The sequence below is a fragment of the Leucoraja erinacea genome, chromosome 17 (assembly GCF_028641065.1).
Source record: "Leucoraja erinacea ecotype New England chromosome 17, Leri_hhj_1, whole genome shotgun sequence".
NCBI lineage: Eukaryota > Metazoa > Chordata > Chondrichthyes > Rajiformes > Rajidae > Leucoraja > Leucoraja erinaceus.
Window position 1 is genome coordinate 20,950,314 of NC_073393.1, and position 13,362 is coordinate 20,963,675.

At 40.8% G+C, this 13,362-nt stretch overlaps 1 protein-coding gene across 1 annotated transcript in view; it reads left to right on the forward strand.

Moving 5' to 3' along the window:
* The first annotated feature begins 254 nt into the window (after positions 1-254).
* The window catches only part of LOC129705282 (protein LSM14 homolog A-like), a 35,183-nt gene continuing 22,075 nt past the window's right edge, over positions 255-13,362 (forward strand). Inside the window, exon 1 of the mRNA XM_055648792.1 lies at positions 255-516. Coding sequence (XP_055504767.1) covers positions 396-516 — 121 coding nt within the window. The 5' untranslated portion in view covers positions 255-395. The remainder of the gene's footprint in view (positions 517-13,362) is intronic.

Sequence of the window (13,362 nt, forward strand, 5' to 3'; positions counted from 1 at the left end):
TCCATAGATGCTGCCTCACCCGCTGAGTTTCTAAAACATTTGTTGTCTACCTTTAAAAATTAAAGAGCAATGAATGTTGCTTTGCATTGAGCTTCACCAGACTTTCCTCCAACTTAAACATGTAAAAGGACATGTTTATTAATCCACGACTGTATTTCGAATAGCTGGACTACCTGGGATCAGACCAAGAGCCGCTTGTCAGGGTTGCAGTGCTGTTGTGGCGGCTGGCTGTGAGGGAGGCCCGGCCTGCTCCCTGGGATTTGAAGGCCGCCATGTTGGCCGCTGTCTGAGCAACGTCACAGAGCAGGGAGAGTGAGAGGAAGGGACGCCGATAATCGGCGTCCATCTGTTGTTCCACCAGCTCGCAGAGGGCCGGTCAGCGCACGGCGAGCACCATGAGCGGCGGCACTCCGTACATCGGCAGCAAAATCAGCCTCATCTCCAAGGCGGAGATCCGATATGAAGGGATTCTGTACACCATCGACACCGAGAACTCCACCGTCGCTTTGGCCAAAGGTAAATGGCGCAGAGCGGGAGGCCCGGGCCTAGTCACGGCCTGCACCAGGCCCAGCTCACAGAGCCCGCCTTACAATTCCTTCACACTGCAGGCAGTTACTCCAGAGACCAGAAGAAATGCAGATTATCGTTTATTTTACTCTCGAGTTTAGCGAATTAAAAAAAATATTTAAAATGGCGGGTTTGTCAACAAGATCCTGTGTCCCCTTCACTTGCATTTCATTTTGGCTCGCTGCGAGTTTTATTATGTTCTGATTTCTTGTCGTTTGCATGATTACGTGTTTTACAAGTGTATGATTTGTTGTGAATGTTTTGAGGATTGGGTGAGTTGGTTTAAACGTAATCTCCATCCACACGAACAAAACAACTTGCTTTACTTTTGTTTATATCCTGTCAAACTCATTACTTCGTGGCTTCTGAATCTTTCGGACTACTTTTTAAATCAAATGTACTGCACCTCTACGATTCGTATTCTAAATTATACCCGCGGGTTATCTTGATTTTGTTCTTGAGAAGTGAATTCCTTGGACATTTGTGCACAACAACTCCGCTGAAAAGCCAAGACTTTGCAGCACCATTAATTTGTATTTTTTGTAAGAAAAGACCATAGGGTGTTGTTTACAGTTGTAAACTAGCTTTCAAAAATGTTTCAAGTTTTTTTTTTTTTTACTATTGTTGGCAATAAGCTAGTTTCTAATTTCTACCTTAAAAGAGCAGTACCAGAAAAAGAGTTGAACTTCAGTGTGATCTGCGAATAAATTGTTGGTTGGTTTCTGAAAGCAGTTTTGTCTGCGAGTGTTTTGTTTTGGAGGGGGAGGGTTTGTCATTTGATTCCAATAGATAATAGACCAATGCAATTATGTATGTTATCTGATTATCTTGTTTATACACCTGTCCGATTTTACATCGAAGGGGTTGATTTTTATAGTGGTCCAACGAGAAGTCTTTTGGGTTGATTGCTTAGTGCATCCTTTGTACTCTACCCTTTTGATTTTCTTTTGGTTCGTAAATCCCATCATATTTTGCCTGGCATTTTGTTTGTAATATCTCAATATGTAAACAAATACAATTTAAATGTAACTTTTAAATGAGTAGTGGAACTCAAACAGACCATTTAGTCCAAATGATTGATACCTATGTTTGCACATTGCCTCTCCTCCCCACACCCTCTCAACACATACTTTCCCTATCATTTTTTGCTCTGTAGACCTCAAGTACTCCCTGTGGCATAGAGTTCATATAAGTAATTCTTTGGATATTTTTTTCTGAATACCCTGTATTTAGTTTAAGAAGGAACTGCAGATGCTGGAAAATCAAAGGTAGACAAAAATGCTGGAGAAACTCAGCGGGTGAGGCAGCATCTATGGAGCGAAGGAAATAGGCAAAGTTTTGGTCGAGACTCTTCTTCAGAGATGCTGTCTCACCCGCTGAGTTTCTCCAGCATTTTTGTCTAACCTGTATTTAGTCTTGTTCCTGATTTTGAAGTTCACTGATATATCCCATGGCTGTGTAATTGAACTCTTTCATGGTGGAAAAGTCCTGAGGCTCTTATCTTTTTCTGTCAAACAGTCTTGGAGTGCATGTTTAACCATCACCTGCCTCATCAAGCCTCACTGGCACCATTTCTTAAAATGTTCGGTCAACAAATGCTATATTCTTGCACTGGTGGCCACAGTGAGAGCGATCTGAACCTGTTGTCCTCAAAGAACTTAAACTACAGTCCACTTTGAAATGTTTAAGAAGGAACTGCAGATGTTGGAAAATCAAAGGTATACAAAAAGGCTGGAGAAACTCAGCGGATGCAGCAGCATCTATGAAGTGAAGGAAATAGGCAACGTTTCGGGCCGAATCCCGAAACGTTGCCTATTTCCTTCGCTCCATAGATGCTGCTGCACCCGCTGAGTTTCTCCAACCTTTTTGTCTACCGTCCATTTTGAAATGTTGTAGATATGGCACAGTGCACCTAAGAACAGCTTGTCCATTTCCCAAGCATTTTTTTTTGTACGTAATTTGAGAGTCACTCCATTGCTGGAGTTCAAGAGTGTTGGTTTGAGGGAGAATTTTAGTGTTTGCTTTATGGAGGGTGTGGAAGTTGTATGAAAACTTTCTAACAACTGACTATCTATAAAATGATTGAGATCTGAAATCTTGCAACCTGTTTGCTGCAAAACAAAACAAACTGCTGGAGGAACTCAGCAGGGTCTGCCTCTTGCAGTTGAATCTTAAGCTAGCAGTTGGCACTAAGTGGTTATGTGGGCTGAAATTTTAAATGCAGGTCTGTCATGTCTGGTTTATTTGCAAGTGATACAAGTTTATTTTACAAATACACTGCTAACGACAGCAGATGAAAAGCAAAAACCTTAATGTTGGAAAGCTGAAATAAAAGCAGAATGCTGCACATACTCACCAAGTCAAGTAGCATCTGTGGAGAGAAGAAACAGTACAAACATCTAATGAGTGATGATAGACTTGAAATATAAATCAGTTTATTTTTCATTACTTTGAGCATTTTATTTATGTTGGTACTTTTAGTAAAACTAGTTCCCGCTACTCGCGTTCATGAATGACATGAATGGCTTTGATGACATTGCACTTGGAGGATATATTCCTGATCTTCCAAGCTACATTGTTAGGTCCAGTGCACTACTTTATCAGCACTTTCTCTATAGCTGTAATACTATATTCTGTACTCTTGTTTATTTACTCTTTTGCTGTGCATGGTATAATTTGCCTGGATAGCACGCAAAACAAAGTTTCTCACTATCTCGGTACCTCTGGCAATAATAAACTAATACCAATAAATCAATACCAAGACCGGTGTTCACTGTAGTTTAGGGTGCACTTTTCTTGGAACAGGTGGAACTGAAGTCCCTTGGATAGCACCAAAGATGGAACATTGAGTAGAATGAGCCTTTCTTTGGGGATTATAAGAACAATTTTAGCACTAGTGTAGCCTTGGGTAAGAGCTTTTCCATTCTGAACACGACGGATGACTGAAGAAGGGCCATGACCCGATATGTCGCCTGTCCATTCCCTCCCCAGTTGCGGTCTGAGTTCTTGCACCTCTTTTATTTTGATCAAGATTCCAGCATCTGCAGTTATTTTGTGTCTCCATGACAGATTTCATAACTTGATGAATATGGCTCTTTGGAATTGTTTGCATCAAGGGCTGTGGATGCTCAGCTTTTGAAAATATTCAAGGCTTGGATCAATAGATTTTGGACATGAAGGGAATTAAGGTGTGGGGTGGGATTCGGTAAAAAGATTGTGGTTGTGAGTCATCTATGATCTTTTTGCAGCTTGGTCAAGTTTTATTTATTGTGTTCTTGCATCTGATACTGTGTTCTATTTCCCAAAAAAGTAAGTGTTATAAACTGAAGCTTTGCTTAAATTTGTTTGTTTTTTTTGCATTATGTGTTGCCAGACCATGGCATAGTCTAGCCATGCATCAAATTTGCCTGAACTGCTGAGTTACTCCAGCACTTTCCCCCCCTTATTTGTAAACTAGCATCTGCAGTTCCTTCAGCCCAAGTTGTCCATGGTGAAATGGTTGGCGTACTGGGCTAATCCCATTTTGCCTGCATTTGGCATTTTGCCTTTGTATCCATATATCTTGCAATGTGAGTTGAAATTTGAGAATTTGAAATTTGTTATGATATCTGCTTCTATAGCTTCTTCTGTCAACTCATATCAGATACAAACTTCCTTTGAGATAAAAGTTACCCTAAGGTTCTTCTAAATCATTTTCCTCTCACCTTTAGCTTATGCCCTCCAGTTTTGGAACCATATATCATTGGAAAAAGCCTGTGAGCTTTCACTTTTATCCATGCTCCTCATGATTTTGTATATTTCAATGAGGTCACCTTCAGACTCCTACACTCCAAAATAAAGTCCCAGTCTATCCTGCCTCTCCCTAATTACCCTACACACTAGGCTGATAGTTTTTATTCTGAATTAGGGTTCAGGATGTCATTAAAGCATGCAATGGAATTAACACTTGAGATATACGTGACAGCCAATGAACATTCCCAACACTAATCAACTCTCCTTAATGATCTAAACATGAGGAACTACAGGTGTTGGTTTGCTGGAGTCCGAAGAAGGGTACTGACCCAAAACGTCTTCTACAGTGCCCTCCATAATGTTGAGACAAACAGCCATCATTTATTTATTTGTCTCTGTACTCCACAATTTGAGATTTGTAATAGAAAAAAACGCATGTGGTTAAAGTGCATAATGTCAGATTATAATAAAGGCCATTTTTATACATTTTGGTTTCACTATGTAGAAATTGCAGCAGTGTTTACACCCATTTCAGGGCATAATGTTTGGGACACATGGCTTAATAAGTGTGTGTAATTGCTCAGGTGTGTTTAAATACCTCCTTAATGCAGGTATAGGAGAGTTCTCAGCACCTAGTCTTTCCTCCAGTCCTTCCATCACCTTTGGAAACTTTTATTGCTGTTCATCAACATGAGGACCAAAGTTGTGCCAATGAAAGTCAAAGAAGCCATTGTGAGACTGAGAAACAAGAATTCAACTGTTAGAGACACCAGCTAAACCTTAGGCTAACCAAAATCAACTGTTTGGAACATCATTAAGAGGAAAGAGAGCACTGGTGAGCTTACTAATCGCAAAGGGACTGGCAAGCCAATGAAGACCTCCACAGCTGATGACAGAATAATTCTCTCTATAATAAAGCATAATCCCCAAACGCCTGTTCAACAGATCAGAAACACTTTCAGGAGTCAGGTGTGGATTTGTCAATGACCATTGTGGGCAGAAGATTTCATGAACAGAAATACGGAGGCTACACTGCAAGATGCAAATCACTGGTTAACTGCAAAAACAGGATGGTCAGGCTACAGTTTGCCAAGAAGTACTTAAAAGGGCAACCACAGTTCTGTAAAAATGTCTTGAGAACAGATGAGACTAAGATTAACTTATATCCGAGTGATGTACAAGAGCAAAGTATGCAGGAGAGAAGGAACTGCCCAAGATCCAAAGTATTCCACTTCGTCTGTGAAACACGGTGGTGGGGGTGTTATGGCCTGGGCATGTATGGCTGCTGAAGGTACTGGCTCACTTATCGTCATTGATGATACAACTGCTCATGGTAGTAGCATAGTGAACTCTGAAGTATATAGACACATCCTATCTGCTCAAGTTAAAATAAATGCCTCAAAACTCATTGGCCGGCGGTTCATTCTACAGCAAGACAATGATCCCAAATATACTGCTGTGATGGTAATTTCAATCCTTTCCATTGTCATTGTTACGTTGGCAGGGGGGAGTGAAAGGAATTTACCCAATTGATGATAAAAACAAATCTTCCAGTCGTTATTTCCATTTAATTGCAGTTGTTGTAAATACAAAGAAGTGAACATACCAGATCCTCTTTATTCTTATACAAATTGTAGCTTTCCGTTCTTATTATCTGAACTGGTATATTCCTTCTCTCCTGCTCACTCCAATCGATCTAAAAACTTCCGGTGGTTTCGCTAGCCTCCTCCGATGTATGCCATGCCCATCTATGTATCAAAATCCCATCCCCAAGTGTACAAAATAATTCTGCAAGAAATATCTAGACAAAATAATAAAATATGCTAACAATAACTAGCTTAAGCAAGAATGGCCCCTACACTGCTAAAGCAACAAAGAAGTTTTTCAAAGCTAAAATATGGTCAATTCTTGAGTGGCCAAGTCAATCACCCGATCTGAACCCAATTGAGCATGTCTTTTATCTGCTGACGAGAAAATTGAAGGGGACTAGCCCCCAAAACAAACATAAGCTAAAGATGGCTGCAATACAGGCCTGGCAGAGCATCACCAAAGAAGGACACCCAGCAACTGGTGATGTCCATGAATCGCAGACTTCAAGCAGTCATTGCATGTAAAGGCTATGCAACAAAACACGAAACATGACCACTTTCATTTACGTCACATTGCTGTGTCCCAAACATTATGGTGCCCTGAAATGGGGGACTATGTATTAGCATTGCTGTAATTTCTACAGGGTGAAACCAAAATGTATAAAAAATGGCCTTTATTCAAAATCTGATAATATGCATTTTAACCACATGTGATTTGTTTCTATTACAAATCTCAAATTGTGGAGTACAGAGGCAATTAAATAAATGATGGGTCTTTGTCCCAAACATTATGGAGGTCACTGATTCTGTGTTCTCCCGACTCACTGAGTTACTCCAGCACTTTCCAATGCATGACTTCTGGTTACCGACTCGCTCTTCCATCATAATCTCATGATTTTGATGACTGTTTTAAAATCTTCTATTAGTCACTTCTCAAAGAAGAAAATATTAATTTGTTTCCCAATTATCCTGTCATCATGTTGAACATGTGTATACCCCCGAAAGTCTTGATGGTCTTGTTAACGTTAGATCTTCATTCTAGCTGAGGCTGAACACGTTTGTTTGTTTGTTTGTATTGTCCAAGGTTGCAAAGCAACTTTCTTAAACCTTAACTAACCTGTCTTGCCAATTTGTAGGAATGTGGTTATTCTACCATCTGCAATTATTTAAAAATAGAGTTAATGCAGCATGGGAACAGCCCCTTCAGCACAGCCTGGTATTGGTATTGCATTATTAGTGTCGCATGTACCAAGATACAGTAGAAAGCTTTGTTTATGTGCTATTCAGTCAAATTATACTAAACTTGAGTGAAATAAATCCATACACAAGTATAATAGTTCAATGAGAAAAATATCAGAGTGCAGAATATAGTGTTTATAGCATTACAGTTACAGAGAAAAATTGCAAGGTCCATGATGAGGTAGTTTGGTAGATTGGAACTGCACCTAACTTTATGGCACCCCTAACCTGATTTGGTGTGTGTTCCAATGCGTCTCCTTAAATTCTCCCGTATCCTGCGCCCCTGACCAAACCTCCTTGTGTTGACTTGTTCCTTCAGTGTCTTTGTGCTCTTAGCTGTGACTTCAATTAAGTTTTAGAGTTAATCACAGTCTGCAATCTGCCTTTTTTCAGAATCACTGCTTTACATAAGTTACAATCTCAGTGCAAATGCCCTTACTTAACACCCAACGTTACTATTGCTGTGTGGATGGTATGTTGGAAAGTGTCTGGCCTCATGTTTGGGATGATTACATCCTGTTCAGAAAATGTCTCCTTTCCTTACCAGTGATGTAGGCAAGGAACTTTTTTTTTTAAAGGCCAGAGAGTGGGCATCAATAGAGTGAAGGGTCCCATTGTCACTTGAGGTTGCCCTTGCTGCATGCACACAATGCTGTGATTGCTGGAGGCAGTTGTTTTATTTCTATTCAATTAGTCTTAGCATGTACACCATGCTGCCCAGTCTAGCAGTTATTGTCCAAGTTTAATATGGGCACCTTTTTTGACTAGCAATTTCATGTTCTTCGTAACTGTTTAATGCAAGTAGGCCTCTACACAGGGAAATTTACTATCGTCTGGTGTAAGAATCAGGGTTTGGCTAGACAGGAATAGAATGACTGCTCTCCTTCCTTGAATCATACAAGTTAACTGGTGGCTTATCATGGCAATCTTTTCTGAGACTGATTTTATTCTCAGATTGTTTTCAAACTAAATATGTTCTGTGGACTGCTGTGGAATATGAATTTGTGGTCTGTTGATTCACAGTCCAAAAACCATGGGAGCCCATGCTTCTTGCAGGCAGAGTTCTGTTACTAACAATGGCTCCAGGCTCATGGGGGGAAATCACTTTTGAAACATGGGGGACACACAATTTCCTGGCGGCCCGATGATGTGTGCATGGATAAAAATTAATAAAAAACATGGGTGAATGAGGGACTGTACCTGCACCCCAGGAAGCCCGTGCTCGCAGTCTCCGGAGCCCTTAATGACCGTCCGATACCCGTTTAGATCTTTCAAAAGCTACAAGGTGATAAATAACTAAATAAAACAGAACAAAATAAAGGCAAAGAGAAGAACTAAATAACCTTGGAGGTGGAGAGAGAGAGAGAGAGAGAGGAAGAAAAAAAAGAAAACAACACATACACTTTTCACAAACAAACAAAAACATACATAAAGAAACTTTTAATAAACAAAAATAAACATACTTATTTTTTTATAACTCATCTAGCAACCCTAAATGATGGGTAAACATTACTAAATAACGTGGGTGAATGAGGGACTGTACCTGCATGCCAGGAAGCCCATGGACGCGATCCGGAGACCTTAATGAATACTCGTTTAACTCGTTAATACTCCAATACTCGTTTAAATCTTTCCCATTACCAATACATCCAAAGTTCAAATGGCAATTGTACAGTTTTAAGAAATTCTCCCGTTCAAAGGAATGCGGCGACAGTAATACTTGAAAGTCAAACGCAATTATATTTACTGCGGAATGCATATCGATGTATTGGTGACACATTGTATAACGGTGTTAATATGATGTTAACCACTGGCAGTTAACAAGCACTAACAGTGGCAGTTAAAAAACCATTTTCGTCTCAGAGGAATCAAGTGATAAACTAGTCCAATCGTTCTACAGTACTCATTAAACCCGAGAGCTTTGTAAAAATGTAATATTCTAAGGCGGTTTTGCTGCAACATGTTTCACAAAACCTGGGGGGGGGGGGGATTGCCCCCACTAGCCATCTCTTCCCATTCCCACGTTTCTGCTTTCCACAGAGACTGTTCCCTTCGCAACTCCCTGGTTAACTCATCCCTTCCCACCTAAACCACCCTCTCCCCAGGTGCCTTGCCCTGCAACCACAGCAGATGCAAAATCTATCCCGATACCATCTCGCTCGACTCTGTCCAGGGACCCCGAGAGTCTTGTTCACAAGGTTCACTTGCACCTCCTCCATACCTCATCAGGTATGCACTCCTATATTATATATATATATATATATATATATATATATATATATATATATATATATATATATATATATATCTGTATGTATGTGTGTGTGTGTATATATGTGTGTGTATATATATATATATATGTATATATATGTGTGTGTGTGTGTGTATGTGTGTATGTGTGTGTGTATAATATATAAACACATATATATATGTGTATATATATGTATATATATATATATGTATGCATGTATCTATATATGTATGTATGTATCTATATATGTATGTGTGTGTGTGAAACCAATCGCAGACTGATTGTTTCGCTGAACACCTTCGCTCAGTCCATCTCGATGTGATCTCCCAGTTGCCAAACACATTAACTCCCATTCCCATACTGACCTCTCTGTCCTGGGCCTCCTCCATTGTCAGTGAGGCAAAATGTAAATTGGAGGAACAGCACCGTATATTGTGCTTGGGCAGCGTACAACCTAGTGGGATGAATGTTGATTTCTCTAACTTCCAAGTAACCTTTGCATCTCCTTTCTCTCCACACCACCCCCATCCTAGTTGTCATACAAGCTCCATTGTCAGTGTGAGGCCCAGCACAAATTGGTGGTCTGGTTGCTAAACACTTTATCTCTCCCTCCATTCCCACACTGACCTTTCCGTCCTGGGTCTCCTCCGTTGTCAAAGTAGGCCCAGGGCAAATTGGAGGAACAGCACCTCATATTTTCCTTGGGCAGATTACACCCCAGCAGTATGAATATTGACTTAACTTCAAGTAACCCTTGTTTTCCCTCTCTCTCTCTCTCTCTCTCTCTCTCTCTCTCTCTCTCTCTCTCTCTCCATTCTTCCCCCTTCCAAGTTCTATGACCCGATTGACTATCCCTCTGATTACATTTTATCTCTGTTTGCTTTGTTGTCACCTTCTCCTAGCTAACAATGGTCTATTCTACATTTTCCTTGATCTGCATCTCTTTTGATCTCTTACACTTCCTTATCTCTGTAGCTCCCTCTCCCCTTACGCTCAGTCTGAAGAAGGGTCTCTACCTGAAACGTCACCCATTCCTTCCATCCAGAGATGCTGCCTGTGCCGCTGAGTTACTCCAGCATTTTGTGTCTATCTTCAGTGTAAACCAGCATCTGCAGTTCCTTCGTACACATACTAGTTTCACTGTCAACCTGTTGAGTTCCACTGTCTGTTTAGTTTGTTATCACCTATCCCACAGCCAACAATGAACTATTGTGGGCTCTACATTGCTTTGATTATCATATCATTGCATATCTTCTATTCATTTGTCCTAAGTACCGTCTACATCCCTTGTTTCCCTTTCTCCTGGCTCTCAGTCTGAAGAAAAGTCTCGACCCAAAACGTCACCTATTCCTTTTCGCCAGAGATGCTGCCTGACCTGCTGAATTACTCCAGTTTTTTTGTGTTTGTCTTTGCTTTTGTCTATGTTGTCTTCTGATTATCTTTTTAGGAACGATTGTGTTTAAAAAAGAAAGAAAATCAACTGCACCATGACCAGTAAAGGGGGGATTAGTGAGTTAACTGGTCATTGGGAAGTGAATTTTTGTGTAAAGCATTGTTGTGGATGTGCTATTTTATAAATATTAAAACTGTTTGCTAAAGTAAAATATTCCAGATATTTGGAATCTGTAATAACAGAAAAAAGTTTGAGAAACTCAGTAGGTTAGGCTGCATTAATGGAGCGATTGCGTGAATGTTTCTGTTCACGGTCACTCACCGAGAAGTAACTCCACTGAAAGGTCATTCATTGACTGACACGTTGGGTTGCATTGTGTTGACTGTCCAGCTAGTCCCAAAGTGAACACTGGCATTTAGCTGCTCCCTCCCATCTGTCAGTCTTACTGCAACCTGTCATGTTGGGGTAGTCACTTGTGAGACCTGCCTTTGGATCAGAGACTTTCCAATGGGAATTATCAACTTGGGTATTAGGATGGATAATCAAATTGGATTTCATTTACTTCATTGTTTTTAATGATTTAACATAAGAAAAAAAAGATGCACAACTCCGTCATCCAACTGTTTGAGAAAACTTCAGTCTTCAAGATTATAGTTGATCTTCCACCTGAGCGCATTGTCCTGCACTTTTCTCACAGGCCTTGATTACTCTAACATCAATAAATCTTTTGAATGAACACATGAACCTCCACAGCTATCTGAAATACAATGATTCACCATCGTCTGATTGTAGAAATAACTCAATCACTGTCATGGAACTTCCCTCTTATTCTGAGGTTGTGCTCTCTAGTTCTAGACCCCTTGCGCAGTCAAGTGAAAGATCCTCCTGCATTCGGTTGAATATATTCATCCTCTGCTCACGTGACCATCAGTCTCGTGAAATGTCGCTGCCCTTCCTATATGACAAGCACATCCATTCTTGGACAAGGAAACTAAAACTCAACACAGTACTTCAGGTGTGATCTCGACAAGCTCGGTGCAATTGCAGTAAGAATTGTTACATCATATATTCACATCCTGACATATTAGAGGTGAACGTACATTTGACAGGGTATACTGCTGACTTTGAGCTCCAGGGACTTGGATATGATGCTGACCTCAGGTGCTGTGTATGCAGACTTTGCACATTGTGTTGATGACTGTAAGGGTTTCCTCCAGGTGCTCCAATTTCTGCCTGCAACTTGAACATTTGCCAACTGCAGATGAACTGCAGATGTAAGTTAATGGAAAAATAATTTTATAAGAGTTGATGGGTAAGGACTTGTAACCTACAAGTCTGCACGCACATCTTTGGGATGTAGGAGGAAAGCGGAGCACCCGGTGGAAACCCATGTTATCGCGGTGAAAACATGCAAACTCCACTACGATAGCACCTGAGGTCAGGATCGAACCCAAGTCTCTGGCACTGAGGCAGCAAATTACGTGTGATAGTTTGCTCACAGCAAGATGAATAAAGAAAAATTTAGTTCCAAATAAAATTAGGCAGGCATTGGAAATTTAAGCTAAAAACAGTGCTAGAAGTACTCAGTTCTGATGAACAGTTATGGAAATATTTTTCTTTCTTCAATTACTAACTGACAAATAATATTACTAAAATGTTGAGCATGTTCAACATATTTTGTGTTTGGGTGTATTGCTTCAGATGGTGATAATGAACTGGAATTGTTTTAGGATGTAACAGGAAAATTGACAAGGGAGAGCGAGTGGATGTAGTGCTGACATGGATAGAAAATTGGTTGGCAGACAGGAAACAAAGAATAGGGATTAACGGGTCCCTTTCAGAATGGCAGACAGTGAATATTGGGGTACTGCAAGACTCGGTGCTGGGACCACAGCTAGTTACAATATCCATCAATGATTTAGATCAAGGGATTTGAGTATAGGAGCAGGGAGGTTCTACTGCAGTTGTACAAGGTCTTGGTGAGACCACACCTGGAGTATTGCGTTTGTACCCAACATTCAAAGCATACCACCTCATCTGTGAAACACAGTGGTGAGGGTGTTATGACCTGGGCATGTATGGCTGCTGAAGGTACTGGTTCACTTATCTTAATTGATGACACAACTGCTGATGGTAGTAGCATAATGAATTCTGAAGTGTATAGACACATCCTATCTGCTCAAGTTCAAATAAATGGCTCAAAACTCATTGGCTGGTGGTTCAATCTACTGCAAAACAATGATCCCAAACAAAGGTACGCAAAAATGCTGGAGAAACTCAGCGGGTGCAGCAGCATATATGGAGCGAAGGAAATAGGCGACGTTTCGGGCCAAAACCATTCTTCAGACTGATGGGGGGTGGGGGGGAGAAGGAAGGAAAAAGGGAGGAGGAGGAGCCCGAGGGCGGGGGGATGGGAGGAGACAGCAAGGGCTAGCAAAACTGGGAGAATTCAACGTTCATGCCATCCGGACGCAAGCAACCCAGGCAGAATATGAGGTGCTGTTCCTCCAATTTCCGGTGTTGCTCACTCTGGCAATGGAGGAGACCCAGGACAGAGAGGTCGGATTGGGAATGGGAGGGGGAGTTGAAGT